The following is a 27,614-nucleotide window of genomic DNA, read 5'->3' on the forward strand; positions in this document are numbered from 1 at the left end:
TAGTCTGACACGTGGAGACGTCATGGCTTTGCTTCTAGACATAAAGCTGTGACACCAGCGCGCGCCATTATATATTATATACAGTCTGATATGGCTTATCTGTAGGCCATTGACATGGTAAAGGTGGTTGGACTCTTTAATGTTCCCTCTAATGTCCCACACAGTTTAATCCCCCCCAGATATTGATCTCCAACACTGCCCCCATACAGAATAATGGTCCTAATACCATAGACCCCCCATTACTAGCCCATGTCATTGTCCCCATACAATATGATGGCCCCAGCATTGCCCCCATACAGAATAATGGCCCTAACACAATACATCCCCCATTACTACCCCGTGTCATTGTCCCCATACAGAATAATGGCCCTAATACCATAGACCCTCCCCCCATTACTACCCCGTGTCATTGTCCCCCATAGAGAATGATGGCCCCATACAGAATAATGGCCCTAACATAATACATCCCCCATTACTACCCCGTGTCATTGTCCCCATACAATATGATGGCCCCAGCATTGCCCCCATACAGTATAATGGCCCTAATACAATACATCCCCCATTACTACCCCGTGTCATTGTCGCCATACAATATGATGGCCCCAGCATTGCCCCCATACAGAATAATGGCCCTAACACAATACATCCCCCATTACTACCATGTGTCATTGTCCCCCGTAGAGTATGATGGCCCCACCATTGCCCCCATACAATTAACCCATAGTTACCACACTGGGTCACTAACTTTACCAAATTGGACCTGCTCACTGGGAGGGGTACTATTATGGGCACTTCATCATTTCTTTTCTGGACTTTGATATGGGGAGGGCACAACAGGGTCCTCTTTTCAGGATGAGGTTCCAGTCATGGTGGCAGCTCTTTAGGGCCCCAGGTCCAAGTTAGATCTTAGGTATATGGTAGTTATTGTTTAGGGTGAACTAGGGACAATTAAAGGTACCACTCAAAACCCCACTACCCTTTTTTTGTGATTTATGACCTCCATGGCCTATTGACCCCCGTTACTTTGGAATCTAGCATGCTGGGACATCTACCAATATTAAGCCACATCACGCTTTGACGTGATCACCCCACGTCTAACTAGTAAGACTAATGAATTATTAGGGTTGGCAGTATATTGGCTTATCATCCATTGGTTGATTCCGTTCCACCAGTTGAAAGCCATCATACTGTCACTGAATCTAAAGGCTGCACTTTCAACTGTAATGGCCTCTATAGCCCAGTGTTTCTCAACCCTTACAAGCGAAATACCCCCTAGCGAGAAAATGTCCCACCAAGTACCCCCAAAGTATAAACGATAATAAAATAAGGCTTCATTTGGTGCCTTGGTTAACAGTTATGTAATGGCCTACACAATGCCCTACATGTAGCATAATGGCCCCACAGTTTCCTCACATGTAATATAATGGCCTCCACATGTAAAATAAAGATCCCCATGGTGCCACCCAAATATAACAAAATGGCCCTTATAGTTCCCCCACGTATAATAAAATGGCCTCCATTAAAGAGTGAGTGGTAATCTTAAATAAATTAGGGTAAATTAGGGGTACCATGGGCCTTGGACTGTTCAGAAAGCTCAGGCCCCTGCACAATTCAGGTCAAACAGAACAGTGACCCATAGTGGCCCTCCACATAGTATAATGTCCCATAGTGACCCTCCACATGGCCACTCCACACAGTAATAATGTCCCATAGTGGCCCCCATTCAATCTAATGTCTCATAGTGGCCCCTCTACACAGTATTATGTCCCACAGTGAACCCTCCCCACACTATGATGTCCCATAGTGGCCCCTACACACAGTATTATGTCCCATAGTGGCTCCCATTCAATATAATGTCCCATAGTGGCCCCTGCACACAGTATAATGTCCCATAGTGGCCCCTGCACACAGTATAATGTCCCATAGTGGCCCCTGCACACAGTATAATGTCCCATAGTGGCTCCCATTCAATATAATGCCCCATAGTGGCCCCTGCACACAGTATTATGTCCCATAGTGGCCCCTGCACACAGTATAATGTCCCATAGTGGCTCCCATTCAATATAATGTCCCATAGTGGCCCCTGCACACAGTATTATGTCCCATAGTGGCCCCTGCACACAGTATAATGTCCCATAGTGGCCCCTGCACACAGTATAATGTCCCATAGTGGCTCCCATTCAATATAATGTCCCATAGTGGCCCCTGCACACAGTATTATGTCCCATAGTGGCCCCTGCACACAGTATAATGTCCCATAGTGGCTCCCATTCAATATAATGTCCCATAGTGGCCCCTGCACACAGTATCATGTCCAAGAGTGACGCTACACTAAGAGAATTAAAAAATTACATAGGGATGACAGCTAGTTCTCGCTATGAATAGTCTAACAATTTTGAGTTTTGCCAAATCTGACATTTCTGGGATTTCATCGAACCTGAAATTTTGAGGGTTCGTCACTCACTAACTACTAGTAGACTCTTGGGTGTCTTAGTGGAGACCAACATTTGTTGAGCAGATATAACAATCACTGTTACTCACCTTCCTTGGGCTCTTTGCAGGGCTGGCATCCTGTTCTGGCCTCGTGTGATATCTGGGACCACTGAGGCCTAATTACAGGCCTCCGTAGTCCCTAGCATCACTTCAGAGTCCGCAAACTACCCTCAGGTGGGGACAATCTCACTGCAACATGTATCCCTGGGGGTAGCAGGACATACACCAGGGGTACGTGTACCACAGATTGAGAACCACTTATGTAGAGTACACCAAGTTGAGTACAAATACATGGTAGAAGAAGAAGCCTTTTCTTATGACTATTTGTGTGAAACCGGACTTCAGACAATACAGACCAAACCTGCACTTGTTCCACACTTGCACATAGAGTTATATCATGTGTTTACCGTCTTTGCCGTGTAACCTGTTTCCATTACATGTTCTGCTATCCACTGAATAATGAAAGACAAACAAAACTTCAGAGTATTCTTCTCACGCACACAGCAAAGTATTAAGGGCTTATTCCCATCATATACATTTAATGCATAGCCATAGGATACGTCATAAAAATATGGAAGGTCCAGGTTGAGGTCAGAAGAACGGGCACCACTACTTACCCATCACAGCACCACATTTTGGATTTCTTTCTTCTGCCTATAAAATGGAGAAATCAAGTTGGATATACACAAGCTGAATTTTAGCAAAAATTCTAATAACATTATTCTATCTAAGAACTACAACCCCAAGATCCTCAGCACCTTCTGGGAGTTGTAGTTCGGTTCTTGCCAACCACTGTCCCGTTACCCTGCACCGATAATGTCTGCTCTAATGACTACAATCTCAGCCATTTAACCCCTCGGATTCTGCTGTCAGTACAGACTAATATAGAAAATATAAGGGCTGATTTATTAAGGACAATGTTTTCCACCTTCCAGAGTTTGTCCCTAATGTATAATGAAGTGCACACGTCACTATAAATTAAGCACATCCTCCAGGGGTCAATTTCTGCCATAATTATTACTTTTGGTTGGCTCCTGCTCTGACAGATCCTAAATCCTTGGACCGTACAATGCTTAGAAATTTGGCAGTGTAGGATAGGGGGTAACTTCTTAGCATATGGATGGTGGGGCTGCATGTAAGCAGGCAAAGGTGTTACTTGATGATCATGGATCACAATTCAAAATCTGTAATGGGACCCCTACCTACATTGTACCAAGTAGAATACAACTATATATTGTGTGACCTTTGGGGCTACTTCTGCACCCCCTATAGCTAGGGCTCCTGTAAGCAGGACAGACCACTCTTCTACCTGCAGGGCCTCAGCTCTGATCTAAGTCTGTAAGCATGTCCAGCGTATCAGTGATCTGTGCATTGCATTTGATGGACACACGTGTGGCATGTATCTGGTGTGTAAATAGCATGTTCAGCATGTGAGTGTGTAGCATATATACTATGTGAGTGGTGCATGTGTCTCCATTGAATTAGGTATCACTTTAATATAATTTTTATTAGTTAATAAGTACGGTATAGTGATATAATTTGGGAGCTTTGTCAAGATCATAAATCGCCTACAGGGGCAACACGGTGGCTCGGTGGTTAACCTTGCAGCGCTGGAGTCCTGGGTTCGAATCCCCCCAGGAACAACATCTGCAAAGAGTTTGTATGTTCTCCCCAAGCAGGTAGGCATAGTGCCATTGTATAAGCTGTCCACATCTAGCAATCTTTCTATATGAAATTCCTAATCCATTTATAGTCGGTTATTTGTGCACCTAAATTTTTATGCAAACTAATACTGACTCACATGACATGTTAACCTACTTTCATACGCCAGGTAAGTAACCTGAAAGTCATCGTGTTGCCATTTTAAGTTACTGCATTACAATGGATTTTATGATCTTCGGTATATGGGACAAGACAATACGAGCCTGTTACACTTTGCACCTTGTAATACCGATGGGATTGCGGATCTCCTGGTTAATCATTGTTAGTCCTGTCCAGCAGCCTCTCCACAACCCTATCGTGCAGCCAGACAGGTGAGCCAGGGCTTGTGATGACTTTACTGTATTGTGCCTTCCATATGATCCTAGACGTGGCTTGTGGCCTACATGAAAGCTAGAAGCAGTGGCAGCTCTGTTCAGCAACAGATTATTTTACATAATTTAGGAGCATTATGTCTATACAAGGGCACAGAGGCATTATTCATTTAATGGGCTATAACAATATAAGGGGACATTGAGGGAAATATTTTAGTTAAAAGACATTATCATCTTGCCACTCCTATTCTGCTCCATGCCACTGTCTCCTACTCATCCACACCTCATGTCTCTACCACTCTACACTGTACTTTATGCCGCTCCACCTCAGTTGCCTCCTTTACTCTCACCTCTGCTCTTTGTGCCTGTACCCGTCCACACCTTGTACCTCTACCTCTCCCCCATTCTGCTCCCCTCTTTCATTCTCACCCCCATTCAGTCTACTCTTCTACAGACCACCCTCATTTTACCAACTGCTCCCCAAGGATCCATCAGACTACTCCTCTGCTGCCTATGGATCACCCCCTATCTCCCAGGCTCCCTCTTTCATCCAGACGGGCCCCTAAGGCCTCCACTATTCAGACTGAACCCAATGGATCACAGCAGACCATGGTCATTTCGTATTGCACTTGGGCCCCGTTCACACGGATGGCAGATTTTGGTCCCGATTCTGACGTGGGAAGCCACATCAGAATAGGGCCAAAATCCGCCTAACGTAATTTCCGACAGTCGCAGCATACCGTCCGGCGTAGGCCCAAATGAATGGGCCTAGTCAGGAGCGTGCTGCAACATGCCGCTCAAGGAAAAAAGAGCGTTAGCGGTCTACATAGACTGCTATTGTGAGGGGGTGGATTATGACGTGTATTCCGCGCCCAAATCTGCCCCCACTCTACTCACTTATCCCCATGCATAACCCTCAATTTTACACCTCCCCTACCCACGCTCCACTCTATCTCCCCTCTTTTACCTAATGATTCCCTTCCCACTGGATGTATAGAGTAACCAGGATCCTATTCTTTATGTAAATGCTGTTTGAGTGTTTCATTTCATGTCTCTCATCAAATTTGGAATATTTGCCAAAATGGTTGAGTATTGGGAACTTGTCTACAGAGGATAAGATGCAGAGAGGACTTGGGGACAGACTGTAAGGCTGGGGCACTGATACATTTGCAGAAATCTATAATATATCCTGCTTGCTTTTGCATATTTAACAAGTCTCCTTTCGGGAGTTACCTTTAAAAGATATAAAAAGGGGGGAAAAAAATAAAATATGAACAAAACCAAGTGGTTGATTTTATTAAGATAAAGCAAATGAAAAACTCTGTACATTACATGGAAAATTCACACACATACGCACACGTATTTACAAAGACGATTGAGCTGTAATTCAGGAAAAACAGGGCTCTGATACAGAGCTGCTCCCAATGTTAAAGGGGAGGGGGTCTGTCACCAGAACCAGCCCTGCAAATAGGTCAGGGTCGCTTGAATGAAAATATTTTCCCCATGTGAATTGGGGGATGGTGACAGACTCCCTTTAGAACGCTGAAAAGTTTACATTTCCTATATAGTATAATGATCTTGTCACATATACTCATGTTTTTGATACAACACACTTCATGACAAGTATATTAATAGGAGGAATTCACAGATAGAAACATATTCGAGAGCATCAAACGCCTTACAAGACATGTCCTACAAGGAAGTTTTACATTTCTTAGCTCTTCAGTTATCAGAGTCCATGTCACTATCTCCATGAATTGATGCAAACTCCTCGCTGTCTTCTTCATCTTCTGATAACTGGATCTGACTGAGTACATTGGGCCCATGGCGCTCCTCCTCTTCGTCGTCCTCTTCTTCCGATAGCTCATAGCCTCCAATGCTACTGAAACTGGTGTCTCTGGTATTAGATTTTGGGTCTGGCTCTTCATAACTACCGTAACTATAAAATATAGATCGGAGTGAGTCCTGAGTAATGTGGATGTTATTTGCTCTTACATCAGTAACATCTCTATGGTAAAAGCGATAAGCCTTCAGAATACAGTCCAGCTTGCTTAATAAGACTTAAGACATTAAACAGCAAATATGTAGGCGTTTGTATGAGGCCAAAAAACATGGCCGACCACTGAAGCCACACCTTTAGTTAATGGGACTGTGATACAGTCCGCATACAAACCATGGAAGTGGCGATTCAGTTTCTGCAACAAATCAAACAATTGGTAATTTTGTACCAAACTGTATGATAACAAAAAATAACTATTAGAACTGATGACTGAGAGACAGGCGTGGCTACCGGGCATCAATGGCACAACTTTTGGCCAGTAAATCACACTGCAGTGTCTCGGTGTATTCACATGCGATGCCCTTTTTGGCCCAACTCCTGTTTGGGAGGAGTTAAGGTGTACTGACTCAAATGCTGGCAGAAAATCAAATGTTTAGGTACACTTTAAATCCTGCCAGTTCTTACAAGAAAGAGGAGAGCAGTGTAAATGTGATACACCGGAGACTCTACACACAGATCTTCAGCAAATCATTGTATGTGTGCAGTTAACACATTACTGTACTTCATGTCCTAAAGATAGAAATGATTTCTTCAGCAGCACTAAAAGATATCATAGGGTCAAATTCTGTAACATGTTTTAAAGAGGACCTTTCACATTCTAAGGCACACGCGGTTTTATATACCAGTAGAAAGCCGCACTGTTGGCTCTCCAATTTTGTGCCCCCGGGCTGGAGATATCTGTGCCGTTAGTTTCAGAAGGGCATTCCTGACAGTCTAGCTGGGCTGTGAGGACGCCCCCTCTGTATACGCTCCCATTGATTTCAATGGGAGCCGGACCGTATATGCGGCGCTATTTTGCGACCGCCGCAAAATCACGGCCACAAAATAGCTCCGAGTATACGGTCCCGGCTCCAATAATGCTTCAACATGAGCTAGGTATAATACCATGATACACCATCTGCTATTATGCTATAGAATGATATGACAGCCATTACAAACCTGATATTGCTGTCTTCCATCCCTTGGGAGGTCTCCATTCCTTCCCCATAGGACATGACACTTTCATCATTCTCCATCCCCAGCCTGGTATTCTCCTGCATCATGTGAGGCTGCTTAGGTCTAATTCCCCCTGACTCGATGTCGGAGTCACTGCCACTTTCACTGAGTTGAATGGCTGCATGAAATATATAGGCAAACCGCTAAGACATTGTATTCACATAGATACACAAACACCACAAAATATAACAGGACACATGATTAAAAGGAATTCTGAATTCTAAAGATGAAATCTCTGCACAAACCTACAGACTGAGTGAGTTTATGTTAGATAGTATTTGTATACTTACATGAGAAGGGATTGTCTCCTTCTTCATCACTTCCATCATCGTCATCTTCACCATCGGACATCAGTAAATCCTCATACAATACACTGGCCTGAGGCTGCTGTACTGTGTTCTCATCTTCCTCAGCCAAATCTCCATCAACATCTTCAACTTCCTAAATGTTATAAGAGTTGAAAGGTTATGTAAACGGAATGCAGTCTTAAAGGGATCCTATCATTGGATACCCTTTTTTTCGCCCTAACACGTAGGAATAGCCTTAAGAAAGACTATTCTTCTACCTTTAGATGTCTTCTCCACGCCACCATTCGGTAAAAATCTGGGTTTTCTCCGGTATGCAAATGAGTTTTCTCGCAGCACTGGGGGCGTCCCCAATGCTGCAAGAGAAATCTTCAGCGAATCCTCTATGTCTTTCAGGAACACCTAGGCCTCAGGCAGAGCCATCTGCGCATGCCCGGGCCACAAGAATATGGCCGCTTAAACAGTAAGCTAGTATAAGCGGCCATGCACAGTCGGGCTCTGCCTGAGGCCTAGAAGATTGAAACCCAAGACAGAAGACGACACAGGGAGAGGGCATTCCAGAAGAAGATGGAGGTGTCGCTGGAGAGCTCTCTTGCAGCATTGGGGACGCCCCTAGTGCTGTTTGAGCACTGGGGACCACCCCCAGTGCTGCGAGAGTACAGATTTGCATACCAAAGAAAATACAGATTTCTACCGAGCGGCGGCGCGGAGAAGACATCTAAAGTTAGGCCTTTCTTAAGGCTATTCCTACATGTTAGGGAGAAAAAAAAAAAAAAGGGTATCCAATGATAGGATCCCTTTAAGTTAAAGGGTAATATTATTAATACCCTATATGTATTTTAAGGTAAAAAATACATATAGGGTAATACTTACAGGGGCTGGAGTCTTAGGTTTGCCGTCATCATCATCTTCAAATCCTTCAATGTCAACATCTGAATCATCTTCCCCTAGACGATTTCTTCCCAGTCTCATCTATTAAGATTGCAATGACAAAACCATCAGCCATGGAGAGTAGTATATAGCTGGGTGCACAGTGTTTTTTTTTTGTTTGTTTGTTTTTTTAACTGCATATTCTTTTTTAAAATTTTTTAGTACTGACTAGCAAACTAATGTTACTTTAGGATCTAAACTTAGAAAAATGATAAAAATGATCACTGGTGTTTATACAGAAATACAGAGAGTATATTACCAAGCTTCTCTTCTCCAGTGAAGCCGTGGCCGCTTCTGTGGCTGACATATTGCTTTCATCTTGGTAGAAAGGAGCCTCCTGGGACATGCTCAGAGACAGGTTTGTGTCATAGTAGTCAGGAGGCTGCGATTTAACAGATAAATGTATCAGGCGATATTACAGGTTTGTATCAACAGGTACAAGTACAGTTAAAGGGATCCTGTCATTAGAAACCCTTTTTTTCGAACTTACACGTAGGAATAGCCTTAAGAAAGGCTATTCTTCTCCTACCTTTAGATGTCTTCTCCGCGCCGCCGTTCGGTAGATATTCCGTTTTCCGTCTTTATGCAAATGACTTCTCTTGAAGCACTGGGGGCGGGCCCCAATACTCAAACAGCACTGGGGCGTCCCCAGTGCTGCGAGAGAACTCTCCAGCGCCGCCTCCATCTTCTTCAGGAACCGGCCTCAATGCAACGTCTTCTGGCCTGTCTTTCAATCTTCTACGCGTGCGCAGTCAGGCTCTGCCAGCGGGCTTCGGGCAGAGCTGACTGCACCTGCGTAAGACCATTTTTTAGTGGCCACTTACGTGAGCTCTTGTAGTAAGTGGCCACAAAAAATAAAAAATGGCCACGAGATTGAAAAGCAGGCCGGAAGACGTCACGTAGAGGTCGGTTCCTGAAGAAGATGGAGGCGGTGTTGGAGAGTTCTCTCGCAGCATTGGGGACGCCCCTAGTGCTGTTTAAGCGCTGGGGCCCACTCCCAGTGCTGCAAGAGAACTCATTTGCATAAAGATGGAAAACGGAATATCTACTGAAAGGCGGCGCGGAAAAGACATCTACAGTTTGGAGAAGAACAGCCTTTCTTAAGGCTATTCCTACGTGTTAGGATCCCTTTAAAATGCAGACAGCCAAAAAAAAAGACCCTAAACCTGTCCAGACATTAACCATGGAAAACGCTGTTCATGGTTACATCTGAGCAGCAAGGAAAATGTGTCTTGTGCTTATAAGATCTGCCATATGACACACAGAATGTCTCTGCTGTATGTCATATGGCAGACAAGATTCAAGAGGATCATACTGAAGTTATTCTGCAAGCTATCTCGTCATATATTGTACATACAGGTAGATATCTAGCAACACATGTACTAACCTGGGGAGTGTAAGGTCCAGGAGTCATTGGATCCAGGCTTTCTAGATCCGCATCGTCCAGGGCAGCCTCTTTAGCTGTGCAGATGTCCTTCTCTAGTTGAGTCAGGTGCTCATCATACTTGTCCGAAGAATAAGACCATAAGTCAGTACAATAGTAGGAATACAAGTATAATGTGCGATGGACTTAAAAAAATCATCTAAACTCTACTCACCTCAGCCAGAGTCTGGCTACAAACACTGACAATCTCCTGCGCCGTTTTACTATACTGACTGTCGGGCCCTGCCAATAAAAGAAAACTAGTTATCATCTTATGTATCCATATTCACAATCCTAAAAAAATTCTGAAAATGAGAAGGACAGCGAAACCAAATAGCCACAAATCAAGTACACAGATTGCAAAAGTTGTATAGGGCCTGTGTATAGGGCCAAGAATCAGGTATCATTTTGTGTATAGGTGTCCTGGCATTCTACGTACACAATAGCACAGTATGCTGAACTATGGTATCAGAAATGCCCCCTACCCTGCTATGGAGTCAAAGCTTTACTATGGACTTACCATTGTATTTTATACTGTTTGTAGAGATTAAGTTCACATCGGATAGGAAGGTTTCCCGATTCTGATATTTGTGTTTGGAAATATTCTGGAAACAAGAACGAACAGAATTCACTAGTTAGTTTTCATACTTCTCAATTTTTATAACATGTCTGTTTCATTTTGGAGAGGGCTGGATTTTTTTTCGTCTCACACCTCTAAAGAGGCCAATTTACTTATTTCGTAGGAAAAGACAAGACGTTAGGAGGAGAGTTATTAAAAAAAGAAAAAGTAAATCCACCAACCTGACGAATTGTCTCCAGATCCATTGGGTTGACAATGACTTTATAGTAGTCAGGGACAAACTTTTTGTTGACAGGAAGATGGAAAGGCCATGACTGTAGAAAGTAGCAGAAAGTTAGGGGAAGAGTTCACTGCTGAATACTGAAATAAAACTGACTATTTATACAGTAATTAAACATTATCTGGAGGCGTCACTGCATTTTTTTAATGTCTTTTACTACCGTATATACTCGAGTATAAGCCGACCCGAATATAAGCCGAGACCCCTAATTTTACCACAAAAAAACTGGGAAAACGTATTGACTCGAGTATAAGCCTAGGGAGGGAGATCCACCATTGCAGATAAGTCTGGTCATGTGCATTGCAGCTTAGTAACTCCATGGGGATCATAGTAATAGCAGTTAACCCAATCATGTCCCTCACATTAACCCCCTGTGTGCCTCACATAAGAGTTACTGATATGAGGGACATATGGAGGTAATAATTAGGTATCTTCATCATTAAGGTCCTTCATTAGTCCCCTCATGTGTCTCACATATTAGTAACCCTTATATGGGGCACACAGGGGTTAATATGAGGGACATGATGGGGTTAACTGTTATTAATGTGAGGCACATGGAGTTACTGAAACTAAATGAATAACCCCAAATGCCTGACAGTAATAGGCAGAGTAACTAAAGGAAGGTCCCTGTGTGTCACGGTACTGCAGCTTCCTCTCCTCCATACAACAGACATCTTCCATAAGACACAATGAATCCCGGCCACTCATCTGCAGGGGAGATGCTAAATCCTAGTGTGCTAAAGGACCTCTAAGGTCATGACCATGTGATCGGACTCTGGTGTGGGCGGAGCTACTAGGATTTAGACTCGACCTTATCTGCAGATGTTACATACCAGTGGCTACAGGACCTTTGATGACATCAGTCACGTAACCTCATGACAAGCCAATCACAGAGCATTAGCACTAAAGGACCTCCCCCTTCCAGGTCCTTCCTGTTTTCTGTGCTCCGTGGACCCTGACTCGTGTATAAGCCGAGGAGAGCATGAAAAATGTGCTGAAAAAGTCGGCTTATACTCGAGTATATACGGTAATAATGAACACGGTGGCGTACCTATGTACCATAGTATAAAAACAAAAAACAAAGAAAACCACATACATCTGGTACTGCCATCATCTTCTGAGTCACAATGTTATCCAAGATGAAGGAGAAGGCGACTTGGTCATCGTCATCCAGCAATGGGTTAATTGCTTTTTCCAGTCTTGCTAGCTTGTCCTCTTTCTGAATGTAAAAACGTAAAGTAGATGTCTTACAAACATGTCACACATCATGTACATGCTTACATCATGTACTCTTATATCACATCACACGGTTATATCTTTACAGGATGTCTTCGTATAGAACGCTAACACTTACCTCTCTCAGTTTTTCATCACATAAGTCCAACATTTCTTGGGATATCTGAGTCAAGGTATGCTTGGGTCCTAAAAGTTTAAGAAATGACACATATGTAAGAATATAAGATATTATCACCTCCACATAAGTTAGACGAACCTTCTGCCCGCACAGGAGACATGATGACCAGCGTTGATCTTCATATATCTCCATGATGGTTGTGAGTTGCTGGATCTCACCATCTTTTATTGAACCAGAACTCAGATTCTCAATGTGTTCCTAGGAGGGTCTCGTAGGAACGCAATGAATTCTGGTTCACTAAATAGTGAGCCTCAGTAATCCAGAAGCAGATGACTTGGGGCAGTGCTAAGCAATGTATCTCCCACATAAGACAAAATGAAGGTTTAACCCTTACAACACCCACATGTGGAAAAATGGGGCCAAAAACTAAAGTGGAATGCTTCTTCTAAAGTCCTCACCATTATAAAGGATGCTGTTCTTAACAATCAGCTCCACCTGCTCACGAAACTCTTCCCGGGACGGATACATCCTCTTGCGAACATTTTCTCTTAAGGTTTGTAAATCCATGGGATTGGTCACGATTTTGTAGTAATCCTTCACCACTTTAGCATTAACAGGGCTGTGGAAAGGATAGGTCTTCAAAAGAGAAGAAAAAAAATTATAAAAATGCACAAATTTTAGCAAAAACAACCAACCATAAAAAATTGGTTCGTCATTACATGATCATCTTAGGCTGCGGCTCTATAATGGCATGTGGTTGCCCAAAAGCCATGAAACTAATCGTGGCATTTCTGCAAATACAGTGCAAGGTCTTTCATGCTGTTAAGTGTAGTGCAATGCGTATACCACTCCATGCCGTAGCCCAGATCTGGGCAATGTACGACCCTCGAGCCATATCCGGCCCCCTGACTGATTCAGTCTGGCCCGCATAGCTTGACTAGGGAGGTGTTTCAAGGGAGGCGTGTCTTAGTGCCAGCAGGACAGTGCAAGAAGATGGAGACGTGTGGTGTGTGTCCTAAGGTACTGAGAGGGGAGGGGGGGGATGTGAGATGCAGGGTGGAGAGTGTGTGTGTGTGTCTGTATGGTGTGTCTCAGTAACCTAGAAGCAGAGATGTAAGGGGAATGTTATACTGGGGGCAGAGATGTAGGGAGAATGTTATACTGGGGGCAGAGATTGGGGGGGGGGACATGAAACGGGGCAGATGAAGGGGGATATGAAACTGGTAGAGAAATGGAGGGGGCGGGGACATGAAACTGGAGGTAGATGAAGGGGGCACTTAAACTGGGGACAACTGGATGGGGCATTAAACCGTGCAGGTAGCTGGAGGCGGACCCATCTGCCTCTAGCTGCCCCCAGTTTAATGTCACCCTCCAGCTTCCCCTACGGTTTAATTGTTGCTTCCAGCTGCTCCAATTTCACGTCCCCTCTAGTCTCCACCAGTTTAAACTGGGGCACCAGGAGAGGAACCTAATATTGTGGGGCAGTTGGAAGAGAACATTATAATGTGGGGGCATATAGTGTATGGGTGACTGTAGGAGGATTATACTGTGTGGGGGCACATGGTAAGATGATTGATTATGGGCGGAGTCAACATAGAAGTGGGTGGAGCTAAATTTGCAGCGGCGCGCATGGCCCTCTAGATTAGTTTCAATTTCTTATGCGGCCCCATGGGAAAATTAATTGCCCACCCCTGTCCTAGCCTAAAATACAGTTATATATGTGATTACACGGCTTACATTAGGCATGTCTCTCATGTCATTGATGATGGACTCTAGGACTGAAGACAAGGTGACCATGGGATCGGTTCTTCTGCGATGTATTGATTTATGCGGTCGCTGAAAGGACAGGAATAGGCACATAAAGCTTAGAAACATTACACTCAGTGACAACATCACATGTCTATGTTGGAGACCTTTCATGACCTCTAAGATAGGGCATATCAGAAGGGGTGCCTCAAAGCTCAGCGTCATAGCTGCGCCGTAAGGAACCCCCTCCCCCTCACACTACAAGACTACAGCACTGAAAGTGCACCATCAGCTCTGCAACGGTACATAACATGCCCTATGTTGGAGGACAGGAACGTTATAGGTTGGGGGTCTGACTGCTGAGATGGTGCAGGAGATAGTGGAGTGCCGTACACAGCTTGTCCCATGATCAAACATGTTTTGAACACTGTCTTTCCAGTAATAAGGGGAAACGCGAGAACCCCATTCTTGTGATCGACAGGAATACCAGCAGTCAGACCTCCGGTCATCAGACGCTTATCACTTTTTGGATAGGTGTTAAACAGAAAACTTCATACACATCACTTTAAGACTATTTATGGTTATATTACATTCAAGAAGAAAAGTTTTGGACTAAAACAAAAAAAAAACAAAAAAAAACAAACAGTCTTGCTGCTCCGGGGTCTTGTGGTGGAGGACGTCATCATACGTGACTGCTGAGGCCAACCGGCGGCCTAAGGAAAGGACACGGGACTTCACAGGTGACGTATATGCGGCACATCATGGATCCGTTACTGTAGGGCATTGATTGACCTCAGCGGTTATGTGCGGCAAGGACTTCCGTCAAAATAAGACTTTGGAAGCAGCAGGACCGGACCGCGCAATGGCGCACCAGGGACAGGCAAATAGGAGTGTTCTGTTTTGTTTTTTCCCACCTTCCCCAGCCTCCTTGGATAACCCCATTAACTGAGCGTTAAGATTAGAGATGAGCGAACACTAAAATGTCCGAGGTTCGAAATCTGATTCGAACAGCCGCACACTGTTCGGCTGTTCGAACCCCATTGTAGTCTATGGGGGGAAATGCTCGTTTCAGGGGTAGGCAACATTCGATAAAATTATACTTACCAAGTCCACAAGTGACGGTCGGGCTGGATTCCCCTTGAAGTCTTCTCCCAACGCAGCGCCCCCGCGGTGTCTTCTGGCTGGAATTCGCTCTGCCTAGGCATCGGGGCCTAGGCAGAGCTGACTGCGCATGCGTGGTCGGCTCTGCCCGGCCCGACGCCTGAGCAGAGCCGACTGCGCATGCGAGGGCATGCTCGCGCATGTGCAGTCAGCTCTGCCTAGGCCGGATGCCTAGGCAGAGTGAATTCCAGCCAGAAGACGCCGCGGGGACGCAGCACGGAGAAGACTTCTAAAGGTAAGAGAAGAACCAGCGTTGATTGGCAGAATGTATAGCATTCTGCCAATCAACGCTGGTTCTGCATCGAACCTTAAACTTTGAACAGCTAGTAGTGTTCGATTGAGTACGAGTATCTCGAATACAGTAGTATTCGATAGAACACCTACTCGATCGAACACTACTCGCTCATCTCTAGTTAAGATCAGCTTTTACCCTCTAAGTTATATGGTCAGTGATCACAGGCAAAGTAACTTGCCCCAATGTTTGTAGGACACATTCCTTGATCTCCACTAGGTGGTGCTCACCTAAAACCAGTATACTTCTTGCAGTAAGCCAGGTAAGGAGCCCCCTGCATTGGACCCTATTCAACCAATCTTAGATCCTTCCAGTTCTTTATCACACAATTCATGTCTTTTAAATGCAGACACCACATGAAAGGCCTTACGTTTAGGTAATCACAATGGACAGTGCTCCCCACTCGTCTCTTCTTCTTAGGAGGCAATTGTTGTTTAGGGAACTTCAAGACCAGGGATTTCCTACGGACCTCATCCGCACTAAGAGATAAGAAAGATGGATTACCATAGAGTACTGTGCACTGATGTAAGAGCTCACACTATTGTGGGCTGTAAACCTGGAAATAAGGTTACCATAATAAGCAGGTGTGGATACATTTCTACGTAATAAAGTATATTTATTGATACCCATCTTACATAACATTCTGATATCTGCCTACGGTATTTAGCAATATCTAACCCAGAGGGATGGTGCAGTGCCTTATATTGCTTTAGGCCCGTGATGGCAAACCTATGGCACGGGTGTCAGAGGTGGCACTCAGAGCCCTCTCTTTGGGCACCCATCCGTCAAACATATTATACTGTGTGGGGGCCACTGTGGAGCTGATTATACTGTGTGGGGGCCACTGTGGAGCTGATTATACTGTGTGGGGGCCACTGTGGAGCAGAATGTACTGTGTGGGGGCCACTGTGCAGCAGATTATACTGTGTGGGGGCCACTGTGGAGCTGATTATACTGTGTGGGGGCCACTGTGGAGCAGAATGTACTGTGTGGGGGCCACTGTGCAGCAGATTATACTGTGTGGGGGCCACTGTGGAGCAGAATGTACTGTGTGGGGGCCACTGTGCAGCAGATTATACTGTGTGGGGGCCACTGTGGAGCTGATTATACTGTGTGGGGGCCACTGTGGAGCTGATTATACTGTGTGGGGGCCACTGTGGAGCAGAATGTACTGTGTGGGGGCCACTGTGCAGCAGAATGTACTGTGTGGGGGCCACTGTGCAGCAGAATGTACTGTGTGGGGGCCACTGTGCAGCAGAATGTACTGTGTGGGGGCCACTGTGCAGCAGAATGTACTGTGTGGGGGCCACTGTGCAGCAGATTGTACTGTGTGGGGGCCACTGTGCAGCAGATTATACTGTGTGGGGGCCACTGTGCAGCAGATTATACTGTGTGGGGGCCACTGTGGAACAGATTTGACTGTGTGAGGGTCACAGTGGAGCAGAAAGCTCTATATAGCCCCATTCGTATGACCATATTTTGCAGGTCTGTAATTGTGTGCAATTCTGGATCCGCACATTATTAAGGTTAAATTGTTGTCGCTTTGTGATAAACTAGTGGGTTTTGGGTTGCAGTTTGGGCACTCAGTCTCTAAAAGGTTCACCATCACTATATAGCCATACCTTTCGATAAGCTGTTTGCCCAAAACGATTTTAGTTCCTTCTACTTTGATCAATTCCTCATTGTCATTGTGTATCACCGTCTTCTCCAATTCCTCTTCTTGTTCCTCAGTCATTGCCACCGGATTAGATGGAGGAGCATTAGTTTGGTAGTACAGCGGGCAAAACTTGTTGGTTCTCATATGTCCGATTTCTCCACAAGCTCCACATTTGAGCTGCAAGAGACAAATCCAGATTAGGAGGAAATAAAAGCTCACATTATGTGCAGTAAACGCGACCCAACAAGCAGACGTGCTGAACCTTCCCCTGCTGACCGACCTTGAGATCTGGGCGCTCCTTCATCTTTTTGGGTTTCTTTTCAGGCGGGCCTCTTAGCTTTTCCTTCTCTTGGTTACGTTTCAGTCTTCGCAGCTGTTCCTGGATTCTTCGTCTCTCTTTCCTCATCTCCTCACGATGTTGTTCATCAAAGAGGGCGAATTTCCGGCTTTAACAAAGAGGAGTCAGGATCATATAACAGTAAAACATGGAATTTTTGGTAAAAGTGATGTTATAACCTAAGGTATTCCCTCAGAACTGTAAGAGGTACTCACATAAACTCATCGTCTTTAGTGGTACGAATACGACTGTAAGCATCAATCACCGCTGGTTTGCGCACGGTTTCACATCGTACATATTCTTTCCCATCCTCATCCCTAAACGTGCGGTAGATCTTCAGTCGACGTCCACTAGCTGCTGAATTTAGACTGGTCACTGAGGCCGTGTCATCGTCCTTATGAGACCCTCCTGGAGTAGCAGACCCTGTGGCTAAACACAGTAAGTTACTTACAAGACTGCAGAGCCAGGACTACCCTGGAAGACTTGAGAGTTCTGTAAAAGGACAGATGGGAATCCCATAGGCAAGGTTAGATCAGACATAAAAGTACACAGATACTCTTAGGAACTACACAGTCCTGTCCTATTAATGTGACCACCGCAATGTTACATAACCAATGGCAGAAGGCGCGTATCATCAGCCATCTGGGTGCACTCATCATTGTGGAAGGAACGATGGATCAGCACAAGTATGCATCTATCCTTGTGGACCATGTTCACCCCTACATGCGAATTCTTTTTCCTCAGGATGATGGCATCTACCAGCAGGACAATGCGACGTGTCATAAAGCTCGCAGTGTACGTGCGTGGTTGGAGGAGCACCAGGATGAGTTTACCATACTCCCATGGCCAGCAAATTCCCCGGATTTGAACCCAATTGAGAATCTGTGGGACCACCTCGATCGGGTTGTTCACGCCATGGATGCTCAACCACGTAACCTAGCGCAGCTGGCCACGGCACTGGAGTCGGCATGGCTCAACATCCCAGTGACCATCATCACAACATCCCCTCTCTTCCTGCACGTCTCGCAGCGGTCCGCTCTGCCAAAGGTGGCTATTCTGGATTCTGACAGGTGGTCGCATTAATGTGACTGGACTGTGTATATAGATAGCCAATATAGTGAACTAATAGAAAAAAAAACATGGCCAGGTATAGACTACAACCGAAACTATATAAAAATAAAACATTTGTTTCTTCCTAAAATCTAACCTCTAATAACTGCTACAGGAAATAGTGTAAAATACTCACAAAACCCTTTTCTGTCTTTTTTGTCCTTTCGGTTCCGCTCCTTGTCATTACCACTGTCCTCCCCCATTAACATCCTTTGCAGCTCTTTTCTCTCCTGCTCTTCTCGCTCTCGAGACAGCTGAGAACTCGTCTTCTTATTCTGTAACATGTTCTCGATGTTCTTCCCCATCTCCTCAAAGTCACTGTCTTCAGCGGAGCTGCTATCCGTGTCAGTGGACAAAACCTCTGCAGATTCTAAGACCCTGGAAAAGGGAAGGGTAAGAAAGATTATAATAAAATACACAAGCCACCATAGACGGCTGTTTAGAATTGGCCATACAGCATGTACAGTGCAGAGTCTAAGGGAGAACACACAAGGCTAAGAGTTATGGCTGTTGCTATGAAATATTCCGGGTATATTCCGGCTTCTTTTTTCATTCACACTGGTCACAGAAGTATATTGACATCCTATAATATCACAGAACAAAACATGTGCTTTAAGATATTATAAAGCTGACATGCCTGAGCCATGAAGAAAAGCTTATGGCTGATTTACGGCAGAATAGAGGAGCACAACTCGTGTAACATACTTGTTCTGAAGATCAAATATCCGCTGGCACTCCTCTTTGTATCTCTCTTGATGTTCTGCGACAGAGAAGCGTGATCCTCTAGCAAATTTGCTCATTGGTCCCTCACCAGAGCGTGCTTGCTCAGTAGACATTGTTCTTACAACATCGATTACTTCCCAACGAGACAACTTCTTAATCTGCAAAATCAAACAGATGGAGAAAATCCATAACAAGAACCAGTATGAGCCCTGATCTCAAGACAGAAAGAGGAATAAGAAAGGGTGTTAAATCCTTAAGATTTGCTACAGCTCTAAGGCCTGGTTCATATCTGTGTTCGGGCCATGAAATATGCGGAGAGAAGTCTTGCAAGCAGCGCTTTTCTGTGCATTTTTCGTGCAGAAACGACACGGACCCCATTATAGTCTATGGGTTCTGTGGGTTTCCTTAGGTAACTGCTTATTTATGTGGATAAGTTTCCGTTCAGGGGGTCCCAAAATGGACTCCCCAAATGTAAACCGGGCCTAGCATCCCCTATATAAACACAGAGATCTATAAATTGGAGGAAAGAATGGATTATTGTAGTCACTGACTTGCTATACCCCTATACCTTCATGGTCAAAGTATATAAAACCTATTACATATACACAGTATACAAAGTGGACACAGACACTCCTCAGACTACTATGAAATGGCTCTTTGCACCTTCACATACTAACCTCTTCCTCTGGCACTCCAAACTTGCGGAGCAACTGTTTGGCGTTTTTCAAGGAAAGTCGCCGCAAATCTGCATCGGTTCCGGTCACGGTTTTTTTCACTGGCTGAGGCTCTTTATCATCTTGCTGCAATAAGTAGTAATAAGAAGATAAATCATTAATATTTTAGACATCCATGAGTCAGTCCCAATGACCAATAACAACCAGGGTGAATTTTGCAGTGGGGTTGCTTATTTATATAAGGGAAAGTTGATGTGTATCCAAAAGGAAGCAAATCTACAGAGATAGACAGAGGTCACATGAGTATTATCCATAGACTTCTAACCTTTTGTTGTGTCGGTTTGTTAGGAATCTTTACATAAGAAAATCCTTCCCCACAGCCCGTCGGGTCTGCAACTCCAGTCACCTCCAGAAGACATTTCCCTTTCATGGCAGCAATGAAAGCTCTTGTCGTGTTCCAAGGCGCAGTCCTGACCTGTTTGCACAGAAATCGTCATGTATGCTTCGGAGATCCAAAGGCTACCAAGTGTAATAATCTCACTCTCCATGACTTACCTCATCATCTATCTTCATCTGGAAGTCTTCTTCGTTCTCCTCCTCAGGGGCAAAAAAGGATTTCTCTCCATAGCCAGCATCCTGCAAGGAGATTATAGCACAATAGAAGTTACAGAAACAGTGTAGCAAGTTTGACGACTCCATTACTCACAAGCACCTTAAGGAGGTGGAGAAAGGGTCAATTGCTTTCAGCCATGAAAAGGTGTCGGATCACCCCCAGATAAGGATAGGTAATCCATATGTAACTCCTGGAAAACTCCTTTAAAAGGGATCCCATCATTAAAACTAAATTTTTTCTGCCTACCACATAGGAATAGCCTTAAGAAAGGCTATTCTTCTCCTACCATTAGATGTCTTCTCCGCGCCGCCGTTCGGTAGAAATCCTGTTTTTCGTCTGTAAGCAAAGGAGTCCTCCGCAGCACTGGGGGCGTCCCTAATGCTGCAAGAGAACTCTCCAGCGCCGCCTCCATCTTCATCAGGAACAGGGTTTTCTCCGCATCTTCTTCTGGCGGTGGCTTCAAGCTTCTAGGCCTCGGGCCTAGGACAAAGCCGACCACACATGCCCGCCGGCCACAAGAAAATGGCCGTTTACACAGTATTGTAAGCAGCCATTTTCTTGTGGCCGGCAGGCATGTGCAGTCAGCTGCCCAAGGCCTAGACGTTTGAAGCCACCGCCAGAAGAAGACCTGTTCCTGAAGAAGATGGAGGCGGTGCTGGAGAATTCTCTTGCAGCATTGGGAACACGAGAGAACTCATTTGCATACCAACGAAAACTGGATTATATACCGAAAGGTGGCCTGGAGAAGACATCTAAAGGTAGGAGAAGAACAGCCCTTCTTAAAGAGGACCTTTCACCACTTTTGGGCACATGCAGTGTTATATACTGCTGGAAAGCTGACAGTGCGCTGAATTCAGCGAACGGTCGGCTTTCCCGATCTGTGCCCGGTGTAAAGAGCTTACGGTGCCGGTACCGTAGTGCTCTATGGTCAGAAGGGCGTTTCTGACAGTTAGCCAGAGACGTCCTTCTGCCTCGCGGCGCCTATCACGCTGTGCTGTGGAGCGGGGAGGAACTCCCCCCTCCCGCTCCTGATAATACTCGTCTATGGACAAGCTGTGTGAGCAGAGGGAGGGGGCGTTCCTCCCGGCTCCACAGCACAGCGCGATAGGCGCCGCGAGGCAGAAGGACGTCTCTGGCTAATGGTCAGAAACGCCCTTCTGACCATAGAGCACTACGGTACCGGACCGTAAGCTCTTTACACCGGGCACAGATCGGGAAAGCCGACAGTGCGCTGAATTCAGCGCACTGTCAGCTTTCCAGCAGTATATAACACTGCATGTGCCCAAAAGTGGTGAAAGGTCCTCTTTAAGGCTATTCCTACATGTTAGTCACGAAAAATTGTGTTTTAAATGATAGGATCCCTTTAACCTCTACTCACCTTTAAACGCTGTTCTGCGGCAATCATGCTATAATATGCACAGCACTGCTCCGGAGAGACCATTGCACGAATTTCTTCTTCTGTTGGCAAGCGGAAATCTGGTTTCAACACCCACCAATTAGAGTCCATTCCTAGAAAAAAGAAAAAAATTAGATTTTAATCAGTCACACTAAAATTCTTTATGGGCCTGTCACAGGGGGAGCAGCACTATGGTATAGTCCGTCACCAGCACCTTGTACCTGTAGGTGGTAAGGCTTACTGTCATTGAAGGGGGGGGGGGGGGGGGGAGGAGCAGGTGTTACCTGTTCTTTTAAAATCAGCGCACAGCTTTAGTCTCTTTCTGATGCTGCTCTCCGAATGGGAAGGAAAAGCTTTCTTAATATCCTCCATACGAATCCTACGAGGTCGGTCTTTACTTTTCCAAAAGAGACGATATATGAACACCTGGTAACAGATCATGAACAAGATTTTGCATTTATAAATTTGTACAACACGCAACTAAAACAAACTATCCGAATAATCGTCTATAGGACAGACTACGCACCTGCAAGAAATCACGAATATGCGTGTTGGCCCTTTTAGAGTTTGGTCCTGGCACTTCAAAGAGAGGACACTGCTGGCCAACTACAAAAATGTCCACCAAATCGCGTATATAATAGCCCTGACGGGTGCGGATGATCAGGAAGTCTGTTTCGGGCATCTTGTGTAAGTAGATTGGCGATCTGAACAAATTGTTTTCAAAAGCCTTAAAAAAAAAAAAAAAAAAGTAAAATATAATAATAATAATAATAATAATATAAAATAATAATAATAATATAATATAAAATATTATAATAAATAATAATAATATAAAATAATAATATAATAAAAATATATAAAAATTTCAGTGACAAAGTGAAAATAGAAATCAGAAGTGACCATCCGTGTTGGCACATACCTGTAAAAGCTGCCCTGGGTGTAGAGAGCCAAGGAATGGTGAGGTGTGACAGTATACGGTCTCTCCATACTTGCAGTCGGGTGCGCCGGGGTCTTTTCCTGGTTTCTATTAAAAAAACGGAAAGAAAAGAAAAAAAAAAAAAAAAAAAAAAACAGAAAACAATACACTTATGGGTCATATATAGAGATGAGCAAATAGTATTCCAAACTATAGTTTCAAATACCTTGCTCCATAGGAATGAATGGAAGCAGCCGACGCCAGCGCTTAACCCCTTGCTGTTTGGCCGCTTCCATTCATTCCTATGGGAGCGAGGTATTCGAAACTATATTTTGAATACTATTCAAATGAACCATAGTCATATATAAAGCCTGACAAATAAGACCAGAATTCTTACCCTCTTGTAATAGTTTTTGATTTTCGTTGCCATGCCAACTTGCATCATTAACGGCGGATTCTCTTCACTATACTCTGCCAAAATGAGGTCTCCATCTTTGCCGGTAAGATCTTGTGACGTGCGCATAAAAAACATCTCTCCTCCGCCAGACGCCTGCCGCTCTTGCTCTCTCATCTGATGCACAGAAAATAAAATAAAGAGATGTCATTTGTTAAAAAACCTCTAGAGATATAACCTAATAAAATATGTGAGTGTATAAAATTCGGACGCATAGGACAATGGATGGTGATGTTACTCGGGTAGGTTAGGGGGATCTGAACGCCAAAATAACCAAATCAAATACTGTGTAACAATAAGAGTAAATTACCTTTGCTTTCTTCTTGATGTGTTTAAGAAGAGGCTGCACGGAGTGCGCTCCAGGCTGCGACAGGGCGCCATACGAATACTTCTTCAATGGCGGACGATGGAATTGTCGGAGTTTCATTGGACCCATGTGTGTAGGGAAGAAAGGCTGCCGGAGCTCCACTGCTGGGATAGAGTGCTGCACAAAGACAAGAAGGGATAAGATCAACGAGGCAAACATCTGAATTTACTTTCACAGACTTTCTTTCAAAGTATTTTAGGCCCTGTCATCGTTCTACCCAACCAACACTACCCCCATAGTGAAGGTGACTGTAATATCATCCCAAAAATAAAAGGGCATTCTCCATCATGGAATATCGCCTGCTATAGATGTGGAGTTTACCTGGATGATGTTTCCTCCGAACGTTCCTCGTAAGCCTTGCTGTTTTGGATAGTAAAATTCGTCATTGGATAAATTCCAGGGATCCTTTACCTCTGGCTGCGACATGTTCTGTAAGAGGAAACATTCAACACAATCTCGCATTAACCTCCACAGGATTTCAGGCTCCGATGTGAAAAACAAACTTGTCTTAGATCAGCGGTGGTTTGCCTTATATAGCATGGACGTCTCAGACAGGGATGAAGGTTACATCAAATTAGGGAGAACCGAGAAACTGCTTCCTCTGACGGTTTGGAAAAACCCAAAAAAAAAAAAAAAAAAAAAAAAAAAAAAGGAGGAGACATTGGTGGAGCTTTTGATAAAGAAATATTACTGAACTATCTGCTCGTAGTTGATTTATTACTGCATTGCAAATATGGAACTGGTTATTAATAATTCTGCACGGCTTTGTGTCTGCAGCTCTTGGCCACTTATCCCCTATTATTTTTACTATTATGTTATGTATGATCTACAGTTCTTCGCCATTGTGATCAGAATTTAGTGTAAGGGGTTGACACTCGCGCCTGGAGTCCGCCCTGTGCCACTCTACCGGGTTTCCGTCCTCAGCCCCAAGAAACTGGATGGGGGGCGGCTTCTCGCCAGTCAGCCTGCTTGCCTCCCCGTGGAGAAACCTGGTTTCCTCACAGAGAGGCAGCAAATGGACACCGGCGGTCACTCTTAAAAAGAATAGGTTTCAAAACGAATCCTATCATTGGATCCTCTTTTTTATGACTAACACATAGGAATAGCCTTAAGAAAGGCTATTCTTCTCCTACCTTCAGATGTCTTCTCCGCACCGCCGTTCCGTAGAAATTCGGGGTTTCTTCGGTATGAAAATGAATTCTCTTGCAGCACAGGAGGCGTCCCCGATGCTGCCAGAGAACTCTCCAGCGCCACCTCCATCTTCTTCTGGAACATCTTCTCCCTGTGTCTTCTTCTGTCCTGGCTTTCAATCTTCTAGGCCTCAGACCTTGGGCAGAGCTGACTGCACATGCCTGGACAACAAGAAAATGGACGCTTACACCAGCTTACTGAGTGAGCGGCCATTTTCTTGTGGCCCAGGCATGCGCAGTCGGCTCTGCCCAAGGCCTAGAAGATTGAAAGCCAGGAGAAAGACACAAGGAGAGGGCGTTCCAGAAGAAGATTGAGGTGGCTCTGGAGAGTTCTCTCGCAGCATTGGGGACGCTGTTTGTATGCTGGGGACCGCCCCCAGTGCTGCAAGAGAACTCATTTGCATACTAAAGAAAACACAATTTTCTACCAAACGGCCATGTTGAGAAGACATCTAAAGGTAGGAGAAGAATAGTCTTAAGGCTATTCCTATGTGTTAGTTAGAAAAAAAGTGTCACGGAGCAAAGGTATACGTCCTTCCTCCGGGAGATATCTTGAATCAACAGGGACGCAAGAGGACGGGAAACAGCAGCAATTTATTGTAATCCACAAAGTTAGTAGCCGGCGGCGGTCACATCAACCGTAATAACAATAAGTCCACGAAAGTCACAATCCAATGATAGCTTTGGTTCCTTGGTCCTGTAACTAAATCCTGGCTCTCTGCAGAGCTGTGCACAGGCTGGCTAACCCATACTAACTGCAAGCTACATACTATATACTAACACTGTTACATCCTATATCTGGGGGTGGGAAGGGCTGAGTCACAGATCCTTCCCCCCTCACCTATGCCAAGGAGAGCAGACTCCCTGTCTACTATGGACAATGCACCATCCAACATCTTCTTGGAGACACCGATCAGATTATCTCCACCCATTGTCCTCACTGGTCCTCGCTAGTTAGAGGTATTTGCATACAATGTGCTAACACACTAGACCCCAATCAGCCAACTACACATTGATGTATATAACAGGTTAGAGAATGCATTCCACACAAGATATATATTACACATGGCCTATAGTATAGACTCTAAACATCCCGTGACAAAAAGGGTATCCAATGATAGGATCCCTTTAAAGCTGACCGCCGGGAAGCCATACCCGGTCCAGTTTCTTGGGACTGAGGATGGAAACCTGGCGGAGTGGCACAGGGAAGACACGGGCCAAGTGTGAACGCCCCTTTAACTGACTATATTCAGGAAAGAGGAAGGAGATGTACTATCATAGAGCTTGTTCTGATGGAACTGACCATAAAGCGTATTGAGACACATGACATGTATTGTAATGCTGTAGATGAAATATCAGACAGCTCCTCTTCCGGTATAGACTGAACGGTATGGAACACAAACAAAACAAAAAATAAACCATTACAAAACTTATTTCTACTCATAATGGACATAATACTGGGGGACCAAACACTGGATCAACCCAATGATCAGGACGGGGACCAAAAGTTAACCTAAAGCCATTTTGCAAATGGAGTGACTGGTGCTCTGTTCACGTCTACGGGTCTGTGGGCACTGATGGGAATTAAAGTCCCGAAGCCCTAAAGAAACACATGGATTGCTGGTCCTGCAAGCGAACTGTTGCTCCATAACGAAGCTTTAGGTGGGGGACTAAGGATCCCATATCTGCTGAGGGCCTGAACACCGGGGGTCTGCAGAGATCAGACACAGATTCCCTGTCCTGTGGATAAGGGAAGAGTGTCCATAACAGCACAACCCCTATAAAGGAAGAATCACTTACCTGTTGAGGCTCCTCTTTGATTACCCCGGTTTTTCCTAATAATATTCTACTTTTCTTCAGAGAAGACTCCTTTTTACTTTCCTTAGAAGGAGAATTTGATGTTGTTTCTTCTTTCTCATCTGGGATTTCTGTTGATAAAAATACACGGCACATATAAAAGTCTTTCCATTCTCTTCTGTGTCCTCCAAGGCTTAAAGGGATCCTATCATTAAAATCACATTCTTTTCTTGATCACACGTAGGAATAGCCTTAAGAAAGACTAATCGTCTCCTACCTTTAGATGTCTTCTCCGCGCCGCCGTTCGGTTGAAATCCCGGTTTTCGTCTGTATGCAAATGAGTTCTCTTGCAGCACTGGGGGCGGTCCCCAGCATGCAAACAGCATTGGGGGCGTCCCCAATGCTGTGAGAGAACTCTTCAGGGCCGCTTCCATCTTCTTCAGGAACGGCCTCTCTGTGCGTCTTCTTCCAAAGCTGGGTTTCAATCTTCTAGGCCTCGGGCAGAGCAGATTACACATGCCCACAGCCACAAGAAAAATGGCCACTGTGTAAGCAGCCATTTTCTTGTGGCCGCGGGCATGCACAGTCTGCTCTGCCAGAGGCCTAGAAGTTTGAAACCCAGCTTCGGAAGAAGACGCACAGAGAGGCCGTTCCTGAAGAAGATGGAGGTGGCGCTGGAGAGTTCTCTCGCAGCATTGGGGACGCCCCCAATGCTGTTTGCATGCTGG

The 27,614-nt window shown here is 44.8% G+C and overlaps 1 protein-coding gene across 2 annotated transcripts in view; it reads right to left on the reverse strand.

Annotated features, from left to right (window-relative positions):
• Positions 1–5,888: 5,888 nt before the first annotated feature.
• The window catches only part of TAF1 (TATA-box binding protein associated factor 1), a 29,447-nt gene continuing 7,721 nt past the window's right edge, over positions 5,889–27,614 (reverse strand). Inside the window, exons 11-40 of one of the 2 annotated variants that reach the window (XM_075259346.1) lie at positions 26,890–27,017; positions 24,221–24,328; positions 23,843–24,016; positions 23,476–23,649; positions 23,082–23,186; positions 22,689–22,889; positions 22,447–22,588; positions 22,145–22,275; positions 20,709–20,789; positions 20,479–20,628; positions 20,157–20,279; positions 19,462–19,637; positions 18,893–19,134; positions 17,862–18,069; positions 17,590–17,755; positions 17,275–17,486; positions 16,023–16,131; positions 14,191–14,289; positions 12,912–13,089; positions 12,454–12,521; positions 12,196–12,318; positions 11,041–11,133; positions 10,760–10,844; positions 10,415–10,482; positions 10,204–10,320; positions 9,076–9,198; positions 8,760–8,858; positions 7,872–8,022; positions 7,525–7,699; positions 5,889–6,465 (exon numbers count right to left, since the gene is read on the reverse strand). In XM_075259346.1, coding sequence (XP_075115447.1) covers positions 6,249–6,465; positions 7,525–7,699; positions 7,872–8,022; positions 8,760–8,858; positions 9,076–9,198; positions 10,204–10,320; positions 10,415–10,482; positions 10,760–10,844; positions 11,041–11,133; positions 12,196–12,318; positions 12,454–12,521; positions 12,912–13,089; positions 14,191–14,289; positions 16,023–16,131; positions 17,275–17,486; positions 17,590–17,755; positions 17,862–18,069; positions 18,893–19,134; positions 19,462–19,637; positions 20,157–20,279; positions 20,479–20,628; positions 20,709–20,789; positions 22,145–22,275; positions 22,447–22,588; positions 22,689–22,889; positions 23,082–23,186; positions 23,476–23,649; positions 23,843–24,016; positions 24,221–24,328; positions 26,890–27,017 — 4,226 coding nt within the window. In that variant the 3' untranslated portion in view covers positions 5,889–6,248. Of the gene's footprint in view, positions 6,466–7,524; positions 7,700–7,871; positions 8,023–8,759; positions 8,859–9,075; positions 9,199–10,203; positions 10,321–10,414; positions 10,483–10,759; positions 10,845–11,040; positions 11,134–12,195; positions 12,319–12,453; positions 12,522–12,911; positions 13,090–14,190; positions 14,290–16,022; positions 16,132–17,274; positions 17,487–17,589; positions 17,756–17,861; positions 18,076–18,892; positions 19,135–19,461; positions 19,638–20,156; positions 20,280–20,478; positions 20,629–20,708; positions 20,790–22,144; positions 22,276–22,446; positions 22,589–22,688; positions 22,890–23,081; positions 23,187–23,475; positions 23,650–23,842; positions 24,017–24,220; positions 24,329–26,889; positions 27,018–27,614 lie in introns of both variants that reach the window. The other variant, XM_075259345.1, reaches the window with a different exon arrangement.

The sequence above is a fragment of the Leptodactylus fuscus genome, chromosome 11 (assembly GCF_031893055.1).
Source record: "Leptodactylus fuscus isolate aLepFus1 chromosome 11, aLepFus1.hap2, whole genome shotgun sequence".
In the NCBI taxonomy this organism is placed as follows: Eukaryota; Metazoa; Chordata; class Amphibia; order Anura; family Leptodactylidae; genus Leptodactylus; species Leptodactylus fuscus.